Below are 26,807 nucleotides of genomic sequence, written 5' to 3' on the forward strand. Positions count from 1 at the left end.
CTATATGTCTGTCTCTCTCTCTCTATCTATCTATCTATTACTCGAAAGTTATTGGAACAAATTCGACACCTATATCCATGCGTTTGAAAACACAACACAGAGTATAAGGGTACTCGCGTCCGCGCTAGCTAGTCGTGAGTGGTCGATCCTATTATTTTTAAACTTCAAACTTCATTTGTTTTCTATTTTGATAAATTCTCTCTGTTGAAAATTATATTTTTATATTTTAAATAATTTGCAATTTCAGGAAATATGTTTTTATATTAAATTTGTGTTTTCTAATAAGGTGGACGAGTGGTTGATAGATAGATAGATAGATAGTAGATAGATATCAGTAAGTAAGTAAGCCAATAGCTCGCTCCGGCCAGTCATGGTATTAGCTGTCAGTAGCCAAAGAATCAACTCAAACCAGCAACAGGCAGGCAGACAGACAGACACTTCACTAGCAGTGAGCACTTTCACTTCTGACAGCTAATAGCATGATAGTGCCAAATTTTTTGAGAGAAAAAAAAAAAGAAGAAAAGAAACTTCGGAGTGGCTGTGTAGTTAGTAGCTTGCTTACCAACCACATGGTTCCGGGTTCATTCCCACTGTGTGGCACCTTGGGCAAGTGTCTTCTACTATAGCCTCGGGCCGACCAAGGCCTTGTGAGTGGATTTGGTAGACGGAAACTGACAGAAGCCCGTCGTATATATGAATATCTATGTATGTATGTGTGTGTATATGTTTGTGTGTCTGTGTTTGTCCCTCCAACATCGCTTGACAACCGATGCTGTTGTGTTTACGTCCTCGTCACTTAGCGGTTCGTCAAAAGTAACCGATAGAATAAGTACTAGGCTTACAAAGAATAAGTCCTGGGGTCGATTTGCTCGACTAAAGGCGATGCTCCAGCATGGCCAAAGTCAAATGACTGAAACAAGTAAAAGAGTAATGGGTGATGCACACGTGCTTCGTCTTCGCCTGGATAAACTATAACATGATGCAATAAGTATGTTTTGATAGAAGGAAGATTGTCGGTGTGACTTGTGTCCATAATATCCTGAAATGCATTTTCCAATCTGTGCATGTGCTTGAGTCTTTCGCCAGATTTTGATGGTGGTAGGAGACATACATTAGAAGAAGAAGGAGAAAAACAAGGAGGATAATATAAAGATAACAAAGAAGAAGACGAATAAGTAGGACGAGTAGAAGATTATAAAAAGAAGTAGAAGGAGGAGGAGAAGGAGAAATTATGGGAGGAAATAAGAACGAAAAAAGACTAACCATAATACAGAGAGAGAAAAATGAACCAATGAGAAGGCGTCATACGCCCCATTTCTGAGCCTCTCTTTTTCCTCTTCCTTCTATAACTGATGTCGCTTCTGTAGTGAAAAGATGTGTCGGCGGTCCAATATGGTGCTGCTCTCTGGCTTCTTCCGATTCTCTTCCTATCTGTTGTCGCTACAGAACACTTTGTCGAATGAAACAGGAAGCTGGCGTGCACCACCTTCGCCGACCCTCGCACCATGCGGCCTTATCAGCTGTAACCGTCTCTCCCTCCTCCAATCTCCACCGTTCAGGTAGTCACACAGACAGGCAGTCATCACATTTCAGACCAACTTTATGTAATATAATATAGGTATATGGTGATGCAAACAAGCAAAATAGAATTTAAAATATGAGCATATATATATATTCCCACTGCGTGGCACCTTGGGCAAGTGTCTTCTGGGGCACCAACTTGAAAATTTTTTCGTCGAATGAATCGTCCCCAGTACATGCTTTTTAAATTTAAGCCTCGTACTTTACCAATCGCTTTTTGCCGAACCACTAATGACGGGGACGTAAACACACACACACGCACGCACATACATATGCTTTAATACGTAAGATTAAAAAAAAAGATTTAAATTTATTAATCGAAAATAAACCACAATTTGTTCACTAAAGTAAGCGGTAAAAACCAGTAACAAAAGAAAAAGCGGAACAAGAAAATTGTAATTTGCACCTGTTGTCAAAACATTTATCTCCTGTTCTGTGTAGTTTGTCAACCTGAATAGAAATAGCAGCCAAATCTCTCTCAAACTTCATTCGTTTTAGTTTGTAATTTTTCACGGATCTGTTTTTTTCTTGTTTTATCTTTTTTTTTTTTTTTTTGTAAATGTCTTCGGATTTTCAAGTTTTTGAACATCAGAGATTTAAAATCTGTTTTTATTATGTTTGAAGCAGAAATTCCAGAAGAATTGAATCAGAATTATCTAGTGTACAAATAACTATTATTTCTTCGGATTATTTCTTCTTCGCTCTCTATATCTCTCAGGTTTTTCGTCATATTTCAGTTTTGACTTTGTTTTAAATATCCGAGATTACGATTCTTTAAAACTGCAACATAACTTAAATCCATAAATCCAGAAAAATGTTTTCAGAAAAACAGTAAAAATTGAAAATCTAAATACCCCCCACCTATCCACACTTTGCTTTTACAGATTCGTAATATAGCAAATTTAAAGCATAGGCGATCATCTGAAATGAATGAATCTCAAATGAATGAATCTCAGTTTGTTTACATTCATTGTATCACGTTTCTGAACATCGCGTTAATCCATTCACTCGCGCTAAATTTCGCAAATGTTTTAGTTCCACATCGGGGCGGAGGTAAAGAACGTGTACATCACCCGTTTTCGGTGATTTAAAAAAAAAATTATTTTCGGATTTCTGTTTCTTCAATATAGGAGAATATTGATTTTACCCCAAAATCACGCTTTCAAAATTTTAATTCTCCCCACCCCCACCCTAATTTCTTAATTTTAAACCATTTTTCGATTTTTTTTTTAATCTACGTAGAAAAAGACAGAGATTACGAAATCTGGGAATTTTTTTTAACTTTTAATTTTTCATTCAGACACACCCAATGTCCCTTTCACCCTACCCTCACCTCCCCGCTTTCAAAAAAGTAAAAAACTTATTGTTTCACTTTCGTCTGATGTTTCACGCATGTGTAGAATTCTACTGAAATAGCAGACGTCAAAAATATCAGACCACCACCAGAAATCCCGACATGCTAGAAACAACAGCTAAACTACATTTTTTTCTGGAAAAACTTCACCACTTTGAAAAAAGCTAAAAGTAAAACACTTGAAGGTGGTGGGTGGAGGTTGAGGAAGGGGATTTGAGAAAAATTAAAATAAAAAAATTTAAAGATTCTTATCTTTATTTTTCTACTGAATTAAAAAAAAAATTTCGAAATAAAGTTTAAAATTAAATATTTGGGGTGGAGAAGGTTAGGGTTATTAACATTTTGAAAATGTGTTTTTTGGGCAAATCCTGGAAAGATTTCCGCCCTTCCCCCCATTTTCTCCCAAATTTATTAATTTTTTTTTTTTTTTTTTGTCAAAACCCCCCGTTTTCGGTACGCAGGTTCCGGAAAATTGCCAAAAATCGACATTGTGAAATTTTCTCCCCCAACTTCTTTAATTTTGACTTTTTTCCCCCAACACTAACCCTAAAACCTTAACCGTAAGTACCGAAATGTTTTGAAATTTTTGTCCGAATTATAATGTCCGTATTTTTTCGCATATGTAGAAGAAAAAAAAAATTCTTAAAAGAAAATTTACAAATATTTCTGGAAATTTTTTTCAGAATTAAAATCTCCGTATTTTTACGCATATTTTAAAAGAAAAAAATTTTGAAAAAAGTTTAAAATGAGGGTGGGGTGGGGGGTAATTTAGAAATGTCTTTTTGTCAGTTTTTTTTTGTGGGGGGGAAGTCGTTTTTTTTTTTTGTTTTTTAATCCATTAGAAAAATAGTGATTACGATTCTTTAAGAATTTTTTTTTTTTTTTTTCAATTTTTCTTAAAGAAACACTCAAACCCTCTTCTCCAAATACCACCTATCACCTCTTAATGTTTTACTTTTAGCTGTTTTGAAAGCGGAGAAGTTTTTCCAGAAATAATGTCGTTTAACTGTTGTTTCTAGCATGTCGAGATTTCTGGTGATGGTCAGATTATTTTTGACATCTGCTACTTCTGTAGAATTCTACGCATGCATGAAGCATCAGTTGAAAGTGAAACAGTTTGAGGTTTTAGTTTTTTGAAAGTGGAGGGGGTATTGAGTGTTTCTTAAAGAAAAATTAAAAGTTTAAAAAAATATCCCTGATTTATAAACTGTATTTTCCTACGTGGGTGATAGGGGTGAGAGTAATCTTTCGATTGGGGTTGTTGTTTTTGTTATTAAGGTCGTAAGCAAGCAGAATCATTAGCATGGAACACAAAATGCTTAGTGGCGTTTGATCTATATTCTGAGTTCAAACTCCTCCAAGGTCGACTTTGTCTTTCATCCTTTCTGGATCAATAAAATAAGTACCAGTTGAATACTGGGGTTGCTGTAATCAACTAAGTCCCTCCCCCAACCCTGCTGGTCTTGTGCTAAAATTTGAAACCAATATTAGTAGAAATATTAATTGTAATAGTGTCTCATCATTGTTGTTGTCGTAGTAGTAGTAGTAGTAGTAGTAGTAGTAGTGTCATTAACATAAACCTTGTAACTGATAATTCATAATGTTCTTGTTCTTGTTATTGATGTTATATCTTACTGGGTTTTTTTTTCTTTGTTTGTTTCATGCTGGCCTGATTGTCATGGTGACATTGAAATAACAACAACAAAATATTAAAAAAAAACAAAAAACTATGAAATAAATAGATTCAGAGTTTTGAGAAGGATATCAACCAAATGGAGAGCATGATATCATCAATGGAAGCCATGTCTAAGAATATACGAGCACACTTGTTTGAGATGCAGCCAGCAACTGGTGAGGGCCTTACTACAAGACTGAAACCGTATGACGGACCAGGTTCTCATCCCTCAAGTGTGACCTCACCGGACTTCAATGATGCCGACAACACTTACTCAGAAGGTAACCACCATGAAACGTTCTCTCTGGTATCATAAGCATCCACACATCCCTGCTCTGCAAAATACCAACACCACATCTCCACCATCACACTCACCACCACCACCACCACCAATATATCCCACTAACAGACATGTTCAACCATGTAAATATTTTTTTAACAAGCTCACTGGCTAATCACAATACCAGCGCCTGTTCTGTTAGTTCTATATATCATCAGCTGGGAGATGAACCACTGTTATCTCTAGTGGTCGAGCATCTGCCATTGACAAGACCTGTGTTGCTGATATATATTTTTTAACAAGCTCAGTGGCTAATCACAACAACAGCACCTGTTCTGGCACTGTTTTCCTATATATCACTGGCAGGGAGATGAATTGCTGCTATTTCTAGCATTTGAGCATCTATCACTGAAAAACCAAGGGTGGTAGAAATCACATGATCTGGTGGTCTCGGCACTTTAAATGGTGGGGTTTTTTCTCCCCGCTAGCTATATAAACAAGAGTGCATTTTGCACCAAAAGCCAATATCAGACTTTCTCTTATGGTAACTATCGCAGTATAGTGTGTTCTAACAGAATATCCATGTTTAAGTACGGATAAATATGACTTCCCAGTATCATAAAAATGTATCAATCACAGATACTCAATGTATATACTTATTATATGCGTGTGTGTATGTATGTTTATATATATATATATATATATATATATATATATATATATATATATAAATATATATATATATATATATATATATATATATATATATATATAAAGAATATATATATATTTTCTTTTTTTTTTCTTTACTTATTTCAGTCATTTGACTGTGGCCATGCTGGAGCACTGCCTTTAGTAGAACAAATTGACCCCAGGACATATTCTTTGTAAGCCTAGTACTTATTCTATTGGTCTCTTTTGCTGAACCATTAAGTTATGGGGATGTAAACGCACCAACATGGGTTGTCAAGCAATGGGGGGGGGGGGACAAACAGATACAAATAAATATGTTGGCGTTAGGAAGGGCATCCAGCTGTAGAAACTCTGCCAAATCAGACTGGAGCCTGGTGTTGCCATCCGGTTTCACCAGTCCTCAGTCAAATCGTCCAACCCATGCTAGCATGGAAAGCGGACGTTAAACGATGATGATGATGATGATGATATAGGCACATGGCTCAGTGGTTAGAATGTTGGGCTCACAATCATGAGGTTGTGAGTTCGGTTCCCAGACTGAGCTGTGTGTTGTGTTCTTGAGCAAGACACTTTATTTCATGTTGCTCCAATTGACTCAGCTGTAGAAATGAGTTGCGACATCACTTGTGCCAAGCTGTATCATTGTTTACCTTTCCCTTGGATAACATCGGTGGCATGGAGAGGAGAGACTGCTGGTCTTCCATAAACAACTTTGCCCAGACTTGTGCTTCAGGGGGTAACTTTCTTGTTGTAATCCCATGGTCATTCATGACCAAGGGGGTTCTTTACCCTTTACCCTTTTTTATATATATATATATATATATATATATATACACACACACATACATAGATATATTCCTGCCACTTACCACCTCTTCCTTCTTGAATGACTCCTATGTTTTCACCTCCATCACCTCCACATACTGATATTTATCGTCAGCTACATCTCCACCCTTGCTTATCAATCTCAACATTCACTTCTGCCACCATTTTTAACCATCAGCCAGTTGAAGAGGCTTCTTCTTTAGTGCCAGTGTCATAAAAAGGCACCCAGTGCACTCTGTTAGATATTTGGCATTAGGAGAGCAGAATCAGGAAACTATGCCAAAGCAGACACTGGGGCTTAGCACAGTCCTCTGGCTCACTGGATCCTATCAAACCATCCAACCCATACCAGCATGAAAGATGGACATTATATGATTATGAGGATGGTGTGTTTGTGTGCATGTGCTTGTGTGTGTGTGTATTGGTATGTATCATAAAGTTAGATATGACTAGTATAAATAAAGAACTGAATATATATAACATTTAAGTATTTATCCCTGCTTAAACATGGATGTTCTGTTAGAACAAACTGTACTGTGGTAGTTACCATGAGAGAAACTATCCTATTGTCTTTCAGTGCAAAATGCACTCTTGTTAAATCCCTGCCATCTCCAGTGTTGAGATCACCAGATCACACGATTTCGGCCTTCCCTGGTCTCATCAATGATGGGCTGCTTGACCACTAGAGATAGCAGAGACTCATCTCCCTGCCAGTGATATATATAGAGAAACATTGCCAGAACAGGTGCTGGTGTTTTGATTATTTATTAACATCAAAGGCAAATATATTTATATATTTTAACCTGATTTTATATATTTTAACTTGATTTTTATTCTTAATGGGTGGGAGCAGTTATCAACAGAAAAGCCTCTAAGTAACACATTCCTTACATTTATTCACTTAGCTTCACACAGACCAATACCCATGTACACACATACACACACACACACACACACATGCGTTTTGCTCCATTTATTGTTATTATTCATAGCTTCTCAAAATGCATCACTTCAACTTGGTATCTCTACCTATAAAACGGGTGTGATATCCTGGTTTTTTTTGTGTAATTTTTGCTACCTATGGTAACTATTAGCATATTTACATTGTCAAAGGTTTTTTTTAAAACTGAGATAATATTAATATATACATAAACTAATATATATATATATATATATATATATATATAAGGATAAGATCGATATTTAAAAATATTGATCTTATCAAGTGGCCAGCATGGGAATAAAAACCATCAAAGGTAACAATTATTTAAAATTATAATATAGGGTATCTAGTTTATTTTATCTTCGTCTTCGCTCTTTGTGCTATATGAACATTTATTGTGGTTTAGAGTCAAGATTTGACTGTTATTTTCAGCGTGGTGGTATCTCTTAGATACCCTATATTATAATTTTAAATAATTTTATATATATATATATATAAAGTATTATTACAGACTACAATAACTCTTCTTTTTTCGATGTTATTATTATAATTGTTAATTGTTCAGATCACTGCTTGGAATTAAACTTGGAATCTTGGGGTTAGTAGCCTGCGCTCTTAACCACTATGCCATATGCCCACGGGCATATGGCATAGTGGTTCGATTCCAAGCAATGACCTGAACAATAACAATAACAACTCTTGTTTGTGTTTAACTCTTGATACCTTAACTGTTTTCTTCCTTTCACAGTTTCCTGCATGAGTTCCTCCGAAGATGCTAACTATAATGTATGTAGCATTTCTTTAATTAAGCATCAACCACAGTTTGCCTCTCTCTTCACTCTTCCCCTTACAATTGCTCTACCTCCTACCCTCCTCTTTCTCTCCATTTTTCTTCGACACCCCTCCTCAATCGTCATCATTATCATCTTTGTCATTCTCACCACCAATATAAGAATTCTGGTCTGCTGGTTTTTTAACAGGATTACAAAGTGCTGCAAACGGAACCCTGGAAAGAAGTAAAACGTCGACCACTTCCCCCACCACGTGTTCAGTTAACAATTCAGCCAGATCCAGATAAAGGTCAGTCAAACACCCATAAATTTAATTGGCTGGTATAATATAGGCACAAGTGTGGATGTATGGGTGAGAAGTCTGCTTCCCCAACCACATGGTTCCAGTGTCAATGCATGGCACTTTGGGCTCTCAAAAAATGAAAAGCATCCTTTCTTTTTGGATAATCATTAAGGCCTCTTCAGTTGTCTGAACATATAGGTATATTTAGGTGATCCATTTAGGATATATATATATAACAGATTTGTAATAAGAAATGTAACAAATGGTGAAAAAAGTATTGGAGTGAACTCTCAAGCCTTCCAGTAAAAGATATACATTTGAACACACACACAGGAACTGACATACCTTCCATTCATACACCCACTCTTAGCAAACATTTTACCCAAAACTTTCCTTCCTTCATGGAACGTAGCAACTGGGTTTAGTTACACAATTATTACGGAATACTAATAAAGTCATATCATGGTCATAATCACCAAATTAAAATGAAAGTCTGACCTTATTCAAAATAGTAACAAAATATAGGAAATGTCAATTCATGAGTTCAAAGCTTAGTTTTGCATCAAGTATTACTTTTTACTCTTTTACTTGTTTCAGCCATTTGACTGCGGCCATGCTGGAGCACCGCCTTTAGTCGAGCAAATCGACCCCAGGACTTATTCTTTGTAAGCCTAGTACTTATTCTATCGGTCACTTTTGCCGAACCGCTGTACATTCAACATCTCATCACCTAGACACCATAACTGGAAGGGTTCCATGTGATATTTGTTCTGCATTGAGTAACATACACTCCTTTGATGTTTTTCACTGTTAGAGATATAGTACATCAGTTGATGTACGTCCATTTCCTAGATATAATATGATGCCATACTCAGCTTTTGACTTCTCTACAACAGAATCTTACCAGACCCCTGTCCTATTTAAAAGTCAAGTTGAAACTTACCAAGAGGAGCCTACTACAGACACTACATTGGTAAGTAATTGTCAGCTTCCATTCTTTTGTTTTAATGACTGACAGATTCATCATCATCACCACAACCACCATCATTACAATTATCATCATCAGCATTAATGCCACCATCAACCACCACCACCACCACCATCATCATCATCAGCAGCACTACCACCACCACCATCATCATCATCATCATAATCACTACCACCACCATCATTATCATAATCATCATCATCACTACCACCATCATCATCACTTCCACCGCCATCATTGTGGTCATTGTAGTTGCCATCATCATTGCAACCACCACCACCACCACCATCATTATCATTATCACCATCACTATTTAATACTAAATACCAATCGTCCGCTAAATATTTTTCATATTTTTCTGTCTCAGCTTCCTGCATCAGATGATGGTCTCCAACAGACCCACCATCAAGAAGAAATGGCCACTCACAGCACAAATAATAATCTACCTTCACCAGTATTACACCAACAAACTATCAAACTGGAAGGTCTGCTATTAATATATTCTTTCATTGTAATGTTTTATATTGGTTTCAGTTAATGGGTTGAGGCTATAAAAATAATACATAGAATGATGCGTAGGAGTGGCTGTGTGGTAAGTAGCTTGCTTACCAACCACATGGTTCTGGGTTCAGTCCCACTGCGTGGCACCTTGGGCAAGTGTCTTCTACTATAGCCTCGGGCTGACCAAAGCCTTGTGAGTGGATTTGGTAGACGGAAACTGAAAGAAGCCCGTCGTATATATGTATATATATATATATATATGTATGTGTGTATGTTTGTGTGTCTGTGTTTGGTCCCCCCAACATCGCTTGACAACCGATGCTGGTGTGTTTACATCCCCGTAACTTAGCGGTTCGGCAAAAGAGACCGATAGAATAAGTACTAGGCTTACAAAGAATAAGTCCTGGGGTCGATTTGCTCGACTAAAAGGCGGTGCTCCAGCATGGCCACAGTCAAATGGCTGAAACAAGTAAAAATGTAAAAGAGACACACATACACACACACACACACACACACACACACACACACACACACCATGCAACCATAATTAATTTTAAATATCTCCTATATTCTGTATTCAGATCTCGTCAGCCAAGCTGCCAAATTACTGGAAGATGGTGCCACAAAACCCAACATTGACACTGATGCATTGGTAAGATGTCATAATCCAAAGTCATGAATATTTCTAACCTCCAAAATTACCATGTCCTTCCATAACCCTGATGATATTGTTAATAGCTGACACTTTCACCTTATTTCCTGTACCCTCTGCCAATCTCCCACTTTCCAAGAATTAGTACAGGTATAACCTTATGTTTCAGACATTGGCTTGAAGCCATTCTGCTTTCAGCAATCTCTCTCTTTCTCCTATTTCTTTCCTTGGTCACCTGAGTGAAACTACAAATCTCAAGTTACAGTCTACTCTTGACCCCTACAGTATACAGGCCGTCTCCTGGTACCATGGCGGGGAGCCCTCACTCCATCCCACCACACATTGATGTGAAAGTAGAGGCAAAGTAGGGATTAGAGATTCCCCCTTTATTCTTGTCTCGCTGAGGATGTAACACAAACAACAGACACTGTATCAACATCCCTAGTGATGGTGCCACTAGGAAATCTCACCAGTAAACTCTGGAAAGTGGCTGATGATGGAAAAGGCATCCAGTCATAGAAACCAAGTCAAATGACAGCTTCAAGCAGCAGTCTGTGAGAGAGAGAATAGGGATAGAGGAAAAGAAAGGCTGAGTGAGTAGGTAGGTGTGCTAGAGCATGGTAAGTGTGTAACAGATGATTAGAGATGGGGATTGAGGTGGAGGCAGTGATTATCAGTTTGAGGGAGAAGTAAGGAAATAGGGGTGGATCAGGGAGGAGGAGGAGATTATTTCTGTGTTATTGTGGTGAAGCGTTGTCGACTTAGACAACTCCCTGTTGGTTTACATGTTGTAGGTTGATTCTATAATGTCAGAAATAAAGCATTCTTTCAATGAGAACAAGGAGAAGACTGTTGATGGAATCGGTGTCCATGAAACAACAGATGAAAACAGACAGGTAACAACTTAATGTGAGGAATCTTCTCCCTGGGTATGTTAGAGATTTTCAGAAACATTTCACTAATGTGCTTTTAATTAGACTTCTTCTTTGGTCACACTGCTTTTGCAGATTCCCATGACTCTGTTGCCATCTAATTCCATTATTATGAATTTGAATTGGGAGTTTGAGTCATAGTGGAATCTTTCATTAGCTGATTACACAACCATAGACGGCATCCCTATGGATGCGTTGCAATTACTCTCTTGATAGAGCTTAGGGATCCTGACTATTGATCTTCTAGGGTTCCTTTGCTCGGCATCAATGTATGAAATACCGTTGGCTCAGTTGAGCTCTTTCGCTACCCCTTCACAATCTGCCATGCTGCAGTCCCATGATTTTGCTGCATCCCTGGCAAGGTAGCTGAATTGGTGCTATCCCTTGGCAAAAGGCAGCCTGTAACTATGCAGGGCACAGTCGTCACTCTGTGAGATATTTTCAAAATATCTGCATACTGATTAAATCTGCTCTCTACATTGGTTAACTAGACAGACAGTGTCTAATGTGCTTTTAACTAGACAGACAGTGTGTAAATGTTGACTGGACAAATGGACAGAAAGACAATGTGTAGATGTTGACTTATTATGTAGATAAACACAATAGTGTAGATGATGAGTGTATACAGAAATTGATAGACATACTTTGTAGGTTTTTATTAGATAGATACAATTTATAGATGCTGACTTGATACATATATAGATAAATGTTGTGTGTAGATGCTGACTGGATAGATAGACACAGTATACAGATGTTGACTAGGTAGATAGACAAACAGACAGTGTGTAGATGTTGACTGGATAGATAGACAAAACACGCGTAGATGTTGCCTGGATTGATAGACATGGTGCATAGATTTTAATTATACAATCACAAAAGGATGAATAGATGGAATCTGTAGTTATTAATTGTGAACACATAGTTTGGTATTTATGTGTGAACATGATGTATAGATATTAGTGTGTATTTATTAAATATGAAAACAGTGTGTAGTTAGTAGTGCAAATACTACCATTATCATCTCATTTAGTTTCCCTTTTATCATGCTTGCAAGGGTCAGATGGAATACGTTGAAGTAGGATTTTCTATGGCTGGATGCCCTTCCTGTTGCCAACTCTCATCAACACACACAGTATGCAATGTGTGCACAGTGTGAAGTTATCAAGTGTAAATACGTTGTGTTGTAGCCACTCAATGTTAACAATGTGTGTAGTCATTCAGTGCAAACATATCTTGTCATTAATATCTGTGTAACTATTAAGTGTAAACATCATGTGTGGTTGATTTGACAGTTTGTTGCTTTGTTTATAGATTGCCATGATTTTAGTATTCTATTAACATAGTATTCTCTTAATCTAATATTCTATTAACATACTTGTAGGAAACTGATGAGAATGTAAAAGAAAGTGTAACAGGTGTAAATGCCAGACAACAGGATGCTGGACAAAATACAGCAAAAATGAATATTGATGGAACAAAGAGACAACAGAATGCTAGCAGAAAGAAGAGTGGCTTATTTGTGAGTGGAAACAAGGAAGAAGAGGATGATGATGATGATGAGGAAGAGGAGGAGGAGGAGGAGGTGGAAGATGAGGAAGAGGTAGAGGAACAATATGGAGACCAGGGTACTGCTAGAGTGAGAAGAGGCCAGCATGTATCTTGGTATATGTCTAAACGGGACAGAAAGGAATGTGTAACGAAACCACATGGTTGGAGTGTCCAAAGGCAGCAGGGGTTGTTGTGGCCAAGTGAGAAACCATATGATGTGTATGATAAGAAGAAGCGGAAAAAAGATGTATCGGAGAATGGCAATGAACAGGATGTGTTTAGGAGCAGCAGGCAGCAGCGGAGAGCCATCAAAAGAGAGCAATATAGTATTTTGGGAGGTGGGAAGCAGCAAGGTGATGTCAGAAAGAAAAACCAGCCGAATGACAAGTACCCTAATATAGTATGGCAGCATAACAATTCGGACATGGACGCAACCGATCAAATATTTAATACCTTCAGTTTCCCGAGCCATGACGACACTTTGCCTGTAGATTGGGGATATTCAGACGATCCTGATGAAGAGATTCTGTTTAGGAAAAGAGACCAATTGTATAACAATGTTTACTCTCCAAACTCTTTTGCCAACAAACGTATCTCGTATGGTAAGGAAAGACACAATGAGAAGACTTTCGTAAGAGGTGGCTGCAATGAAGTACACAAACAGAACAGTGAGATGAGTCTGAGACGACACATAAAGAGCCGTAGCACTAATGACATCTCTAAAATATATGACGGCAGCAACAATTGTAAGTGTATTTTATACCATTACCTGTTATAGTCCGAAAACTTGTTATTTAGACCCATGTCAGTCCTTTTATTCAGACTTAGTGTCTCTGGGACCACATTACCTAATATGGCCTTCCTTCATCAACATTTAATGTCCATTTTCTTGGACATTAAAAGTTGGACAGCTTGACAGGAACTGGTATGGTCAAGGTGCTGCACCAGGTTCCATAGTCTGTCTTGGCTTGGTTTTTATGGCGAGATGCCCATTCTAATGCCAACCACTTTACAGAATGTACTGGGTGCTGTTTATGTGGAACCATCACCAGTACTTTTTATGTGGCAATTGACTAATCCCCTCCCTGCAAATTTCAGGCTTTGTGCCTTTAATAGAAAGGATTTTTATTGTTGTTGCTGTTGTTACTGTAGTTGTTTTCCATCAACTGTGCATGCTTTATATTCTACTTTTAGGTCAATTTCCAGGGATGTCGATGAAAGGTGGTCATACTTTGAACAGTCAGGTATCACTATTATTATTATTATTATTATTATTATTATTATTAAAATCGGCAAGTTGGTAGAATTGTTAAACACTGAAACAAGTAAAATAAGTAGAACAAAAAGTCATCAAAAGTCCGTATGTCAGGACAAAGATGCACTGTTCTTGCAGTTGAATTTGTTGTTGTTGTTCCTTCAGCTGTTGTTCTTACTGTTTTTGCAACTCAAGCAAACCAGCCAACAAATTTTCCATACTTTTACGTTTTTCCTAAAATTCGTACACCAACTTTGTGAGTTTATTAACTCCATGTGAATTAGTTTATCCTCATCGCCCCTATTATAAAGTGGTCTTTTGCCACTGTTGTATCTGTTTTTGTGTGATGGTTGTTGGTATGACAGATATTGTCCTGAAATCGTCAATAGGATGTTTCTATCTGGCACTGTATGACCCCAAATTATACAGTGTTATTATCCTCAAAAGGTTGGATCGTTATAACATCCCCTCAGTATCACGGTATAATAACTATATCAGCACAGACATGACTATCAATACAGTCTACACATACTCTCTCAATACTGGCTGACGACACCTTACTTATAGTGACTGGTTCATTCCACTCGTCATGTTGGAGGGTTGTACCATTATTACTAATTCCCTACAACAGTATGTATTTATTTATGTATGTATGTATGTAAAAATTGATCTGTATAAATCAGAAATGTGATTCTGCACTCCCCTGTCATTTTTCAGGTGTTTTCAGACTCTGATGAATACCAAGAGACTGACTGGTTAGGTGAGAAAGACAGGCGAAGAACTTTGTCACTGACAAGACATACGCCGAAGAACAAATCACGAGGAGTTCATTTCAATGATACAGGTAAATCTGATTTAATTAACTTACCTTTAGCTACAACAACACATAAATAATGGTGATGGTGGTGGTGGTGATGATTATAGTCATGGTGGTCATCATCATCATCATCATCGTCGTTTAACGTCCGCCTTCCATGCTAGCATGGGTTGGACGATTTGACTGAGGACTGGTGAAACCGGATGGCAACACCAGGCTCCAGTCTAATTTGGCAGAGTTTCTACAGCTGGATGCCCTTCCTAAAGCCAACCACTCAGAGAGTGTAGTGGGTGCTTTTACGTGTCACCCGCACGAAAACGGCCACTCTCGAAATGGTGTCTTTTATGTGCCACCCGCACAAGAGCCAGTCCAGGGGCACTGGCAACGATCTCGCTCGAAAACCCTACAAGGCCAGTCAGTGGTGATGATAAAACATTTGATGAAGGGTCTTCCATTTGTGTCTATAACTTAGCAGTTTAGCAATAGGAGACTAATAGAATAAGTACAAGACTTTACTTATTTAAAAAAAAAAAACCCTAAATACTCAGGTTAATTCGATTGACTAAAAAGCCTTCAGGTTTTAATTACAACTCAGTGCAATTTCTGAAAGAAGTAAAAGCATAGAAGAGATGTGTGTTATTTCTTTACTACCCACAAGGGGCTACACACAGAGGGGACAAACAAGGACAGACAAACGGATTAAATCGATTATATCGACCCCAGTGCGTAACTGGTACTTATTTAATCGACCCCGAAAGGATGAAAGGCAAAGTCGACCTCGGCGGAATTTGAACTCAGAACGTAGCGGGCAGACGAAATACCGCTAAGCATTTCGCCCAGTGTGCTAACGGTTCTGCCAGCTCGCCGCCATAGAAGAGATGTGTGTCTGTGTCAGCTTAGTTGTGATCTACACTCTGATACTGTTATACCCCATAGGACATGACACCAAGGGCTTGGATGTGATTATGGTAATACTCTGTGTGAACGATAACAGTTAAAAGCTATCACAGAGTGGAGAGTATAGTGTATAGGACAATAGAGATAACTGGTGAATGAGATAAGTTGTGCTGGTGTCTCCTGGAGAATGAGTATCTAACTTAACTGAGGGAAAATATGAAATGACTTGTACACACATGCACTCATCAAAGTAAAGAGGGAATGTATTTGACAGAAAGGGAGGAGCTTTATCTTAGGTGCTGGAGGCTAAAGTATGAAAAGAGACAAACACTGGTGTCTTGATGTAGAGGAGATTCATGACTACCCCACATTATATGATGGTGGGTGATAGCCGCTGGAAAGGAGACAAAGATGGTGTTCAGTCCCACTATACATTTAGTCTCAAAAAAGCAAAGGACTTCTTGGAACAGACCACAAAACTGCCTCTGATTTGTATTGGCCTCCATTACCAATAAGTATAAATACTAAATATGGAATCAAATCTCAAGACCTGAACTGAAATCAGTATTCAAGGCCAGAAAATTATTTCAGCTCTAGATATAGATGGTAAAACAGAAAATCTTACATCTAGACAGCTATACTTTACATTTAAAGATCATTAGCTAACTGTTAGCATGTAACCTCATACACTCTATATACCTAGCTACTTTATCTTCCCTATATAGATAAGAGAGTTCTCTAATTACTAATTAGTCACACTAATTAATATAACTGACTGTTTCTCTGTTGTTACAGTTTATATGATTGATGACATGTATGATAAAATTCCATTGAGGCATCAGAAGGTAAGTGTATGAATTCTTTGCCCATTTATACTAAAATTTATAAACTATTGGGTAACAACAATTTTTGGGCTAATCACTTATCTGATGGTGGTTTGTGCAATAACAAGTTTGTGGGATAACAGTTTATGAGCTAGTATTTTGAATAGTAATTAGGGGGATAACAATCTGTGTGAGCAGTTTGTGCATAATTTGTAGGCTAGCAGTTTATAGGATTGCAGTTATGGACAATAGCAAATTATGGATTAACAGTTATATTGATAGCAGTTTACTCAGTAATAATTTATGGGCTAACACTTAATCAGATTGCAGTTTGTGGGATAAAAGTTTGTGTTGGGAGAGCCAATGACTAGGCACAGTTGTGGTTGTGTGGTAAGAAGCTTGCTTCCGAACCATATGGTTCCAGGTTCAATCCCACTGCATGGCACCTTGGGTAAGTGTCTTCTATAGCTTTGATTGACCAAGTCCTTGTGAATGAATTTGGTAGGTGGAAACTGAAAGAAGCCTGTCATATATATATATATATATATATATATATATATATATATATATATGTATGTGTGTGCTTGTGTCTGTGTTTGTCTCCCTCCACCACTTGACACAAAGACATTGGTGTGTTTACATCCCTGTAACATAGTGGTTCGGCAAAAAGACCCCCATTAGATTGAGTACCAGACTTGTAAAAATAAGTTCTGGTGTCAATTCATTCGACTGAAAATCCTTCGAGGCAGTGCCCCAGCATGGCCACAGTCTAATGGCTGAAACAAATAAAAGATAAAAAATAACAACTTATGGAAGAATTTCCAGGCTAAAAGTTTGTAGGACAACTTATAGATACATCTGGTTTAACAGTTTCCAGGTTAACTGTTTGTATAACACAATTTGTAAAAATAACATTGCTTGTGAGATAAGATTGTAGACTTACAGTTTATAAAGGTTAATCAGTGCCAGGATAATTAGTATGTGTGTTAGCTATTTAGATGTAATGAGCATCATGAGTTAGAATTGGTTGTATCTTAATTTGTTAATATTTTAATACTTTGTGTATCTAACATTTTTTTATATGCATTATGTCTGTATGTGTGTGTATGTATGCATATTTATATTTGTGTGTGAGTGTGTATGTATATGTGTGTGTGTGTGTGTGTATGTATATATATATATATATATATATATATATATATATATATATATATATCATCATCATCATCATCATCGTTTAACGTCCGCTTTCCATGCTAGCATGGGTTGGACGAATATTTATATATTGGGTCATCCCATAAATAATGTGGGTTTTTTTCAATTGCACGAACTAAAAGTCAGAGGGGCATGGGATAAACTACCTGCATCAATTTGCTATAAAAGCAGGTAGTAATTTTACCTTGTACTTATTCTTAGTGCAAATCTTGAAGAGTGCAGTTCGATTTTAACAGTTATTTTTTCAAAGCTATAATGGAAGTGACAAAGGAGCGTATTCGGTATATTTTGCTTTATGAGTTCAATAAAGGCAACAACGCAACAGAAAATGTGAGGAATATTAATGCAGTATATGGGGATCAGACAGCAAGCATAAGCTAGTGTCAACGGTAGTTCTAGAAATTTCGAGCCTGAAACTAGAGCCTAGAAGACAAGCCTCATCCTGGAAGACCTGTAGAGCTCAATGAGGAAGTCCAACACACCCTGGTGGAACAAGATCCCATTGTAACCATCGAGGAACTAGCAGAGAAGCTTGGATTTGGTCATTCAACCAGTCATTCAAGTCAGTGCTAGAAGAAAAACAACCATCTTTGGTTTCAAGACGAAAGGTGTTCTTCAATCAGAATAATGCTTCGCCACATACAGCAAGGGTGACATTCCAAAGGTTGGAGTAGTTTGAATGGGAAATGATGCCCCACCACCATATTTGCCGGACATCGCCCCATCTGATTATCATATATTTCTCAGTCTTCAAAATCATTTGGATGGAAAAAAATATGAATTCTGTAGGCAAGATGAGAACAGTACTGGAGGAGTATTTTCTGTTATGGACAAGTGAATTTTGGAAGAGGGACCTTGCAAGTCTACCAGATAGATGAAAGAGTATTGTAGAAAATGAGGGAGAGTATATTTTAGATTTTAAAAAAACACTTTGTTTATCTTAATTTTGAAAAGTAAAAGAAGTATAAAAAAAACGCATTATTTATGGGATAACCCAATATATATACCTGTGTGTGTGTGTGTGTGTACATCTTTTATCTTTTACTTGTTTCAATCATTAGACTATAGCTATTCTGGAGCACTACCTTGAAGTATTTTTAGTTGAATGTATCAACCCCAATACTTATTTTTTTTTAAAGCCTGGTACATATTCTATTGGTCTCTTTTATTGAACCACTAAGTTAAGGGGACATAAACACACCAGCACCAGTTATCAAGCGGTGATAGGAAGACAAACATAGACACGAACACACACACATCATCATCATCATCATCATCATCATCGTTGTTTAACGTCCGCTTTGCATGCTAGCATGGGTTGGACGATTTGAAAGAGCACAAATACTGTTCAGATCAAAAATCCCCAACTCAGTATTGAACTCAAGGTCTGAAATTTTCAGTGGTTGCAGACATATGCAAAATATATATTTTGAAGAACTGGACAATCCCACCCATCCCAGATTGATTTGACATCCCCCGACCTTATCATTTAAAGACTAAGGAAGTTAGATTGCTTATCATAATAGTTTTTACCCCCTTTATTTTATTATTTCTTTACATTTATTTTTTATCCTTTATAAAGTTTTACATTCCCGATATTTCCTATATTTATACCTTTATATTTTTACATTATATTTTATACATTTAATTTTCATAGACATTTTTACTCTCCTTACACAATTTACATTTAATTTCATACATTATTTACATTTACATCAGGTCTCCTGATTTCATTTTCTGATTAGAAGTTAGGATTTTCTATATGCTCCCATTTTTTCGTGTTTTTTCGCGTATTCTCACACTCTATGCCATATCTAAAGTTCTGAGTTCAGCATGAAGTGAAGTCTGTGCCTGAAGAACACGTTTGGATTTTCAAACACATGAAACTATTAGTAACGCCCGAAAACCACATGGTTCTGAGTTCAGTCCTACTGCGTGGCACCTTGGGCTAGTGTCTTCTACTATACCCTCGGGTCGACCAAAGCCGTGTGAGTGGATTTGGCAGACGGAAACTGAAAGAAGCCCATTGTGTATATATATGTGTGTGTGTGTGTGTGTGTGTCTTTGTGCTTGTATTAGTCCCCCCCCACCACCACCACCACCACTTTGACAACCAGTGGTGGATTGTTTATATTCCTGTGACATAGCAGTATGGCAAAAGAGAATGATTGAATAAGTACTGGTGTCAATTCATTCGGCTAAAAATTGTTCGAGGTGGTGCCCCAGCATGGTCGTAGTTTAATAACTAAATCAAATAAAACAATAAAAGAATACATACACATATATAATGGTTGTCTCTCACAGTCTATCTGACTATCTATCTATCTGTCTACCTATCTATCTACACACACATACACACATATGTATATACATGTGTGTGTAAATATGCTTGCCAGACCTCACATTTCCGTCTCTTTCATCCAACAGGACCGCCACCACTGCCACCACAATGACCACAGACATGCTGATCCCTATGAATCTGTTTACTCCAGCTCTTACATTAATCCTTCTCACATTCGATCGTGTTCAAAAGGTTTCTATAACAACCCTCAACACTTTTATGCGGATAACTATGAAGCTGCAGAACCTCATTATGGTATGGCATGGAACTTTTATCTTTTCCCCTTGTCACCTTTCTTCTATAGACTCCTTTGATTACCTATTGCTGCAGTTGAATGGCATTCTGTGTGTGTGTGTGTGTGTGTGTGTGTGTGTGTGTGTGTGTGTGTGTGTGTGTGCTAGAGTGTTGTTGTTGCTCATCTTTAATGTTCAGATTAGTCATGATCATCCAAAGCATTCTGTTGATGACCATCAAGTGTTCTAGTATACCTACACCAAAGTTGTAGCCATGGTTATATTGTTGTTGTTGTTGTTGTTGGCACTCCGTCACTTACGACATCGAGGGTTCCAGTTGATCCGATCAACGGAACAGCCAGCTCGTGGAATTAACGTGCAAGTGGCTGAGCACTCCACAGACACGTGTACCCTTAACGTAGTTCTCGTGGATATTCAGCGTGACACAGTGTGACAAGGCTGACCCTTTGAATTACAGGCACAACAGAAACAGGAAGTAAGAGTGAGAGAAAGTTGTGGTGAAAGAGTACAGCAGGGTTCGCCACCATCCCCTGCCGGAGCCTCGTGGAGCTTTAAGTGTTTTCGCTCAATAAACACTCACAACGCCTGGTCTGAGAATCGAAACCACGAGTCCGCTGCCCTAACCACTGGGCCATTGCGCGTCCACAGCCATGGCTATAACTGGACTGTAATTAAATTACTGTTGATTACAATAGGATTGTGTTTTGTGTTAGATAGATAGATAGATAGATAGATAGACAGACAGACAGATAGATAGACAGATAGATAGATAGATAGATAGATAGATAGATAGATATAGAGGGCGCGTGGCTTAATGGTTAGGGCACTTAGTACCATGTTGTGTCCTTGAAAAAAGACACTTTATTTCACGTTGCTCCAGTCCACTCAGCTGCCAAAAATGAGTTGTGTTATGCCGAATCTCCTTGAGAACTACATTATGGGTACATGTGTCTGTGGAGTGCTCAGCCACTTGTACGTTATTTTCATGAGCGGGTTGTTCCATTAGTTGGATCAACTGTTGTAACTGATGGAGTGTCCAGTTAGATATAGATGTGTGTGTGTGTGTTAGTATTTGTCCCCCACTCCCATCGCTTGACAACCAGTGCTGGGTTGCTTACTCCTGTAACAGCAACATGGCAAAAGAGACCAATAGAATAATTACCAGGCTTTAAAAAAAAAAGTACTGAGGTCAATTTGTTAGAGTGAAAATTCTTGTACTTGTAGTAGAAAGAAGTCCATTTTGTTACAAGTATTCAAGAAAAGTCTCTGGTTTGAGGATACTGTCCTCCTTCCTCTGTCCCACCTGTCTCAGAGGTTTTGTAAAGAGTCTGTCTCACCTGACTAAAAGGCAACTCACAGTAGTGACCCAATGATAGTAATAACTAATAGAATACTAGTAAAATTCCAGTTATAAGCAAGACTAAATTAGTCACACTCTAGTTATAATGAACATTAACCCAATCACTTTCCAGATTTACTTACTGTAACTCAGTCACTGTCTGGTTTTAATCCACAATAACCCAATCACAGTTCAGTTGTAACCAACAGTAACCCAATAATAGCTGTAACTAAGTCACATATCCGTTGTAACCAACAGTATAACAACTACAGACCAGTTTTAACTCAGTGGTTGAAATTCTTTTAGGATTAAGAGGAACTATATCATAGTCCAGTTTATAACTAACACTAACCCAGTAACTTTACTTGTAACCAATAGATATCCAATCACAATTCAATTATAGCCAACTATAATCCAATCACAGATCAGTTAATACTACCACAATTATAGTCTTTGTATAACTAACATTAATCCAATTGCAATGCTGTTCTAACACAATCACAATCGCAATTACAATAGTAATTTTACCACAATCCACTTATGACCAAACTGTAATCCAGCCACTGTCCAGTCGTAACCAACACTGACCCAATCAGAACCAATATTGAACCATTAAACAACTTGTTCTACCAAGTTCTATAACAAATATTTTATTTTTCTTTATAGATTACTCACCCTGGATTAGAAGACCACCAGTAAGTAGTTTTACTTTCCATCATATGCTGTATACCTTATGTAATAAGTAGGGGCAAGGTGAAGCCTATAGCTTGCAGATCTTGGGAAGTTGTAATGTAATACTAGGCCATATTTTAGGTTTGTGCTACCAATGAAAACTTCACAGTTTGATATATAGTTAAAGTACATCACATTTCTTTGTCCCTAACCCTAACCCTGCATTTGTATATGATTATAGATGTTTCCTTGTCTGAAAACAATTTCAAAATCGAAATATTTCAAAACTATGTGGTAAATCTTAAAACTGGTAAGCGCCTTACTGACAGAGTTAAAATACTAAATCTATAAAAAATGACATGACTATAAACAATTTTTGTAAAGTTAAAAAACAGTTCCCTAAAACTATTTAGCCACATCAAGTATTCAGTTAACCTATATATGCCCATAAAAAATTTCATTGTACTGATCCTCCTGTATTTTCTTTTACCCAACGCCAGAAACTTTTTAGCATCCCCTCATATACATTAAATATGGTACATAGATGGCTGTTTTAATTAAGTACCAACTCAATTGCATATAGCAGATTTATATCTTTTTGTTTGTTGTAGCAACCGGCGAAGCACTGGAGTTTTGTCTCCTTAAATACGACACCAGTGTTGAAAGCAAGACAGTCTCAAAATGCACATGCCTCAAAGAAGGTTGGCAATCCCATTTTAAAGAAAACGCCCCAGAAAGGTGCTGAAAGTTCAAATTCAGGCAGTAAAGTTGTTGACAGATCTTCTCCCTCTTTGTCAAAGAAGACATCAGAGACAGGGCTTATCTTACAATCAGGTTATTCTCCAGACAGTGGATATCTATCAGACACTCCAAAAATGTTAGGTAAATATTTTCTCTGTCTGTCTGTCTGTCTCTCTTTTTTGGCTTTAAAATTTTTGAAGATGGTTAATTAACTGAAATATTCGTGTTGGAGAAATTGCTTGCAATACTTGGTTCTATCTAAAGCAGTGAGCTGGCAGAATCATTAGCATGCCAGGCAAAATGTTTAGTAGCAATTCGTCCGTCCTTCTGTTCTGAGTTGAAATTCCACTGAGGTCAACTTAGCTTTTCAACCTTTCAGGTTGATAAAATATGTACCAGTTGAGTACTGGGGCCAGTGTAATCAATCCCTCCCCACAAATTTTCAGGGTTTGTACATATAGTAGAAATGATTATTATTATTATTATTATTACTATTACTGTTGCTGCTGCTACTGCTACTACTACTGCCACTACTACTACTACTACTGCTACTGCTGCTGCTGCTGCTGCTGCTGTAGCAAGCTAGCAGAATTGTTAGCATGCCAGGCAAAATGCATAGCAGCATTTCATCTGTCTTTATATTCTAAGTTCAAATTCCACTGAGATTGACTTTGCCTTTCATCCTTTCAAGGTTGATAAAATAAGTACCAGTTGAGCACCGGAGTTGATTTAATTGACTTAGTCCCTCCCTCAAAATTATTTGCCTTGTGCCAAAATGTGAAACCAATATTTGCTACAGGACTGTATGTAATTATATCTGTTTATTAGGACTGTAGTTGATCACTATTTATAAAGGAATCTTTAGAACAATAGATGAGAGGATCAATATGGTTCCAAACAAAATACCAAATGGTATTTAGTTGCATCTCTTTATATTATAAGTAACTATAGTAATGTGTTTAAAAACTCTCCAGGGTTTTTTTTAGAGAATTCTTGATATGTCTTTTGTCTTAGGTTGTACCAACAAAACTCTTCCACCTTACACCAATGTAAAGAATATATCAGAGGTAGGTGTTATATTTCTTTTGATATATGAAATATGTCTCTTTTACTCTTTTATTTGTTTCAGTCATTTGACTGCGGCCATGCTGGAGCACCGCCTTTAGTTGAGCAAATCGACCCCGGGACTTATTCTTTGTAAGCCTAGTACTTATTCTATCGGTCTCTTTTGCCGAACCGCTAAGTGACGGGGACATAAACACACCAGCATCGGTTGTCAAGCAATGCTAGGGGGACAAACACAGACACACAAACACACACACATATATATATACATATATACGACGGGCTTCTTTCAGTTTCCATCTACCAAATCCACTCATAAGGCTTTGGTCGGCCCGAGGCTATAGTAGAAGACACTTGCCCAAGGTGCCACACAGTGGGACTGAACCCAGAACCATGCGGCTGGTAAGCAAGCTACTTACCACACAGCCACTCCTGTGCATATATATATATATATGTATATAAAATCTTTAATCTTTTACTTGTTTTAGTCATTAGACTAAGGCCATGCTGGGGCACTGCCTTGAAGGATTTTTAGTCAAATGAATCAGCACCATGACTTATTTTTTAAGCCTGGTACTTATTCTATCAGTCTCTTTTGCTGAACAACTAAGTTATGGGGATGCAAACACACCAACTCCAGTTGTCAAGCTACTTAATACTACCACTACATTCTCAAAATTTCATTCACACCACAAAACCCCTTTGAATGAACAGCACATGGAATCTACGTCTCCACATTTCCAATGTCTCGGTTTTAAAATTTTTAACTCTTCAATCTTATTTTTTAATTGTTTAATAATACATATATGGACATGTATGCGTGCATGTGTGTGGATATATACATATATACGTATGTGGATGTGTGTATGTGTATGTATGTGTGTATATGTACACATGTGTATGTGTGTTTGCATATGTCTTTGGGTGTGTGTATGTGCATATATATGTGTATGGGTCTCAGTACATATGTTGGCCTATATAATAGTGCATATACAAATGTATATGTATATATGTGTGTGTTGATAGAATAAGTACCAGATTTAACAAAAATTAAGTACTGGGTTCAATTTATTTGATTGAAATTCCTCAAGGCAGTGCCCCAGCTTGGCTGTAGTCTATTGACTAAGTAAGAGATAAAAGATAAAGTAAATTAGATATACCACAACTGAAATTCGGGATGGTTGTCGCTAGGACATCTTTGATTATAGCCTCACTCGGTTACCACTACCTTCTATATCACCATCAACACTTCATAAAGTTTACCTTGTCTAACTTTAAAATGTTTCTTTCGTTCTTGTCAGGCAAAGAAGGATATTAGTAATAATTCACCTACATTAAAGATGGTCTGTTGTGTGATGTCAATGCCTGTCAAAGATTCGAACAAGAATGCAGTGAACAACAAAGGTAAAAGACTGGAAAATATTTTCTGTGTCTGGCAGGACAAATAGTATTCCTTAGAGGTGAGAAGTGGTTCAATGAGTGTATATCATCATCATCACCAACATCATAACCCCCACCACCACCGTCATCAATATCGCCACCACCATAACCATCGTGACCATTATCACCATCACCACTGCCACCACCATCATCTTTATCTTCATCACTTTTGAACCCAGATTCCCCAAAGCCAGATGTCCTTCCTCTTGTCACTCCTTACCTGGTTTCAAGCAAAGTAATACTTTCCCCAAGGCCAGACGTTTTCATGGAAGATTGGAAACAAAGAAGACTGTATGCATGATGGTTGCACTTGTTTGCAACTATCGTGATGTCAAGGCAAGGAGAGACTAACACACACACGCACGCGCATACACACAGACACACGCGCAAACTTTAGGTTAGTTAAAATATGTTTGTGACATATTTCAACTTGTAAAGGCAAATTCACTGCAGTTACCATGGAGAAAAAATTCTCTCTTATGGTAAAAAGTTGTAAAAACTCTACATCTGTCCAGTGCTGTCCCACTTTAGATTCCCATTAATATTTAGCAGAAGTAACAGAGTGACTCAAGGACCAAGACCACATTAGCATTTATTAAATAATCTGATAAGTGCCAACACATGTGCCAATGCATGAAACTCTTGGCCTTTGAGTTACTCTGTTGCTTCTGCAAAATATTAATAAATATATATATATATACAGTGGGCTTCTTTTAGTTTCTCTCTATCAAATCCTCTTTTTGGTTGATTGGGGGCTGAATCCATTATAGAAATAGCAGTGTCTGTGGGTGTGTAGTGTAATACAACACAAGTGTATGTGATGGATACCCAGGTGTGATATTCAAGCACATTCATCTGACCTTGTCTCAACATATTTTGCATCTCAAAAAACTATTTCTAA

The 26,807-nt window shown here is 37.5% G+C and overlaps 2 protein-coding genes across 8 annotated transcripts in view; one reads left to right on the top strand and one right to left on the bottom strand.

Annotated features, from left to right (window-relative positions):
• The window catches only part of LOC106883039 (solute carrier family 2, facilitated glucose transporter member 3), a 31,096-nt gene extending 29,716 nt beyond the window's left edge, over window positions 1-1,380 (bottom strand). The window contains exon 1 of the mRNA XM_089342803.1: window positions 1,264-1,380. Within this exon, the coding sequence (XP_089198929.1) occupies window positions 1,264-1,266 (3 nt within the window). The 5' untranslated portion in view covers window positions 1,267-1,380. The remainder of the gene's footprint in view (window positions 1-1,263) is intronic.
• The window catches only part of LOC106883040 (uncharacterized), a 36,715-nt gene that overhangs the window by 3,981 nt on the left and 5,927 nt on the right, over window positions 1-26,807 (top strand). For 2 of the 7 annotated variants that reach the window (XR_016238538.1, XM_014933904.3), the window contains exons 3-18: window positions 4,678-4,891; window positions 8,100-8,137; window positions 8,332-8,431; window positions 9,322-9,398; window positions 9,781-9,898; window positions 10,496-10,566; window positions 11,361-11,462; window positions 12,880-13,792; window positions 14,241-14,290; window positions 15,019-15,145; window positions 16,811-16,860; window positions 20,482-20,650; window positions 22,655-22,683; window positions 23,272-23,542; window positions 24,416-24,468; window positions 25,768-25,870. Coding sequence is in view for 6 of the 7 variants with exons in the window: in XM_014933904.3 (XP_014789390.2) it covers window positions 4,678-4,891; window positions 8,100-8,137; window positions 8,332-8,431; window positions 9,322-9,398; window positions 9,781-9,898; window positions 10,496-10,566; window positions 11,361-11,462; window positions 12,880-13,792; window positions 14,241-14,290; window positions 15,019-15,145; window positions 16,811-16,860; window positions 20,482-20,650; window positions 22,655-22,683; window positions 23,272-23,542; window positions 24,416-24,468; window positions 25,768-25,870 (2,485 nt within the window). In the remaining variant the exon portion in view is untranslated. Of the gene's footprint in view, window positions 1-1,376; window positions 3,496-4,677; window positions 4,892-8,099; window positions 8,138-8,331; window positions 8,432-9,321; window positions 9,399-9,780; window positions 9,899-10,495; window positions 10,567-11,360; window positions 11,463-12,879; window positions 13,793-14,240; window positions 14,291-15,018; window positions 15,146-16,810; window positions 16,861-20,481; window positions 20,651-22,654; window positions 22,684-23,271; window positions 23,543-24,415; window positions 24,469-25,767; window positions 25,871-26,807 lie in introns of those variants that run through there. The other 5 variants (XM_089342799.1, XM_089342800.1, XM_089342801.1 and 2 more) reach the window with 5 other exon arrangements.

This window comes from Octopus bimaculoides, chromosome 26 (genome assembly GCF_046866305.1).
Source record: "Octopus bimaculoides isolate indiv1 chromosome 26, ASM4686630v1, whole genome shotgun sequence".
NCBI classification, from domain to species: Eukaryota; Metazoa; Mollusca; class Cephalopoda; order Octopoda; family Octopodidae; genus Octopus; species Octopus bimaculoides.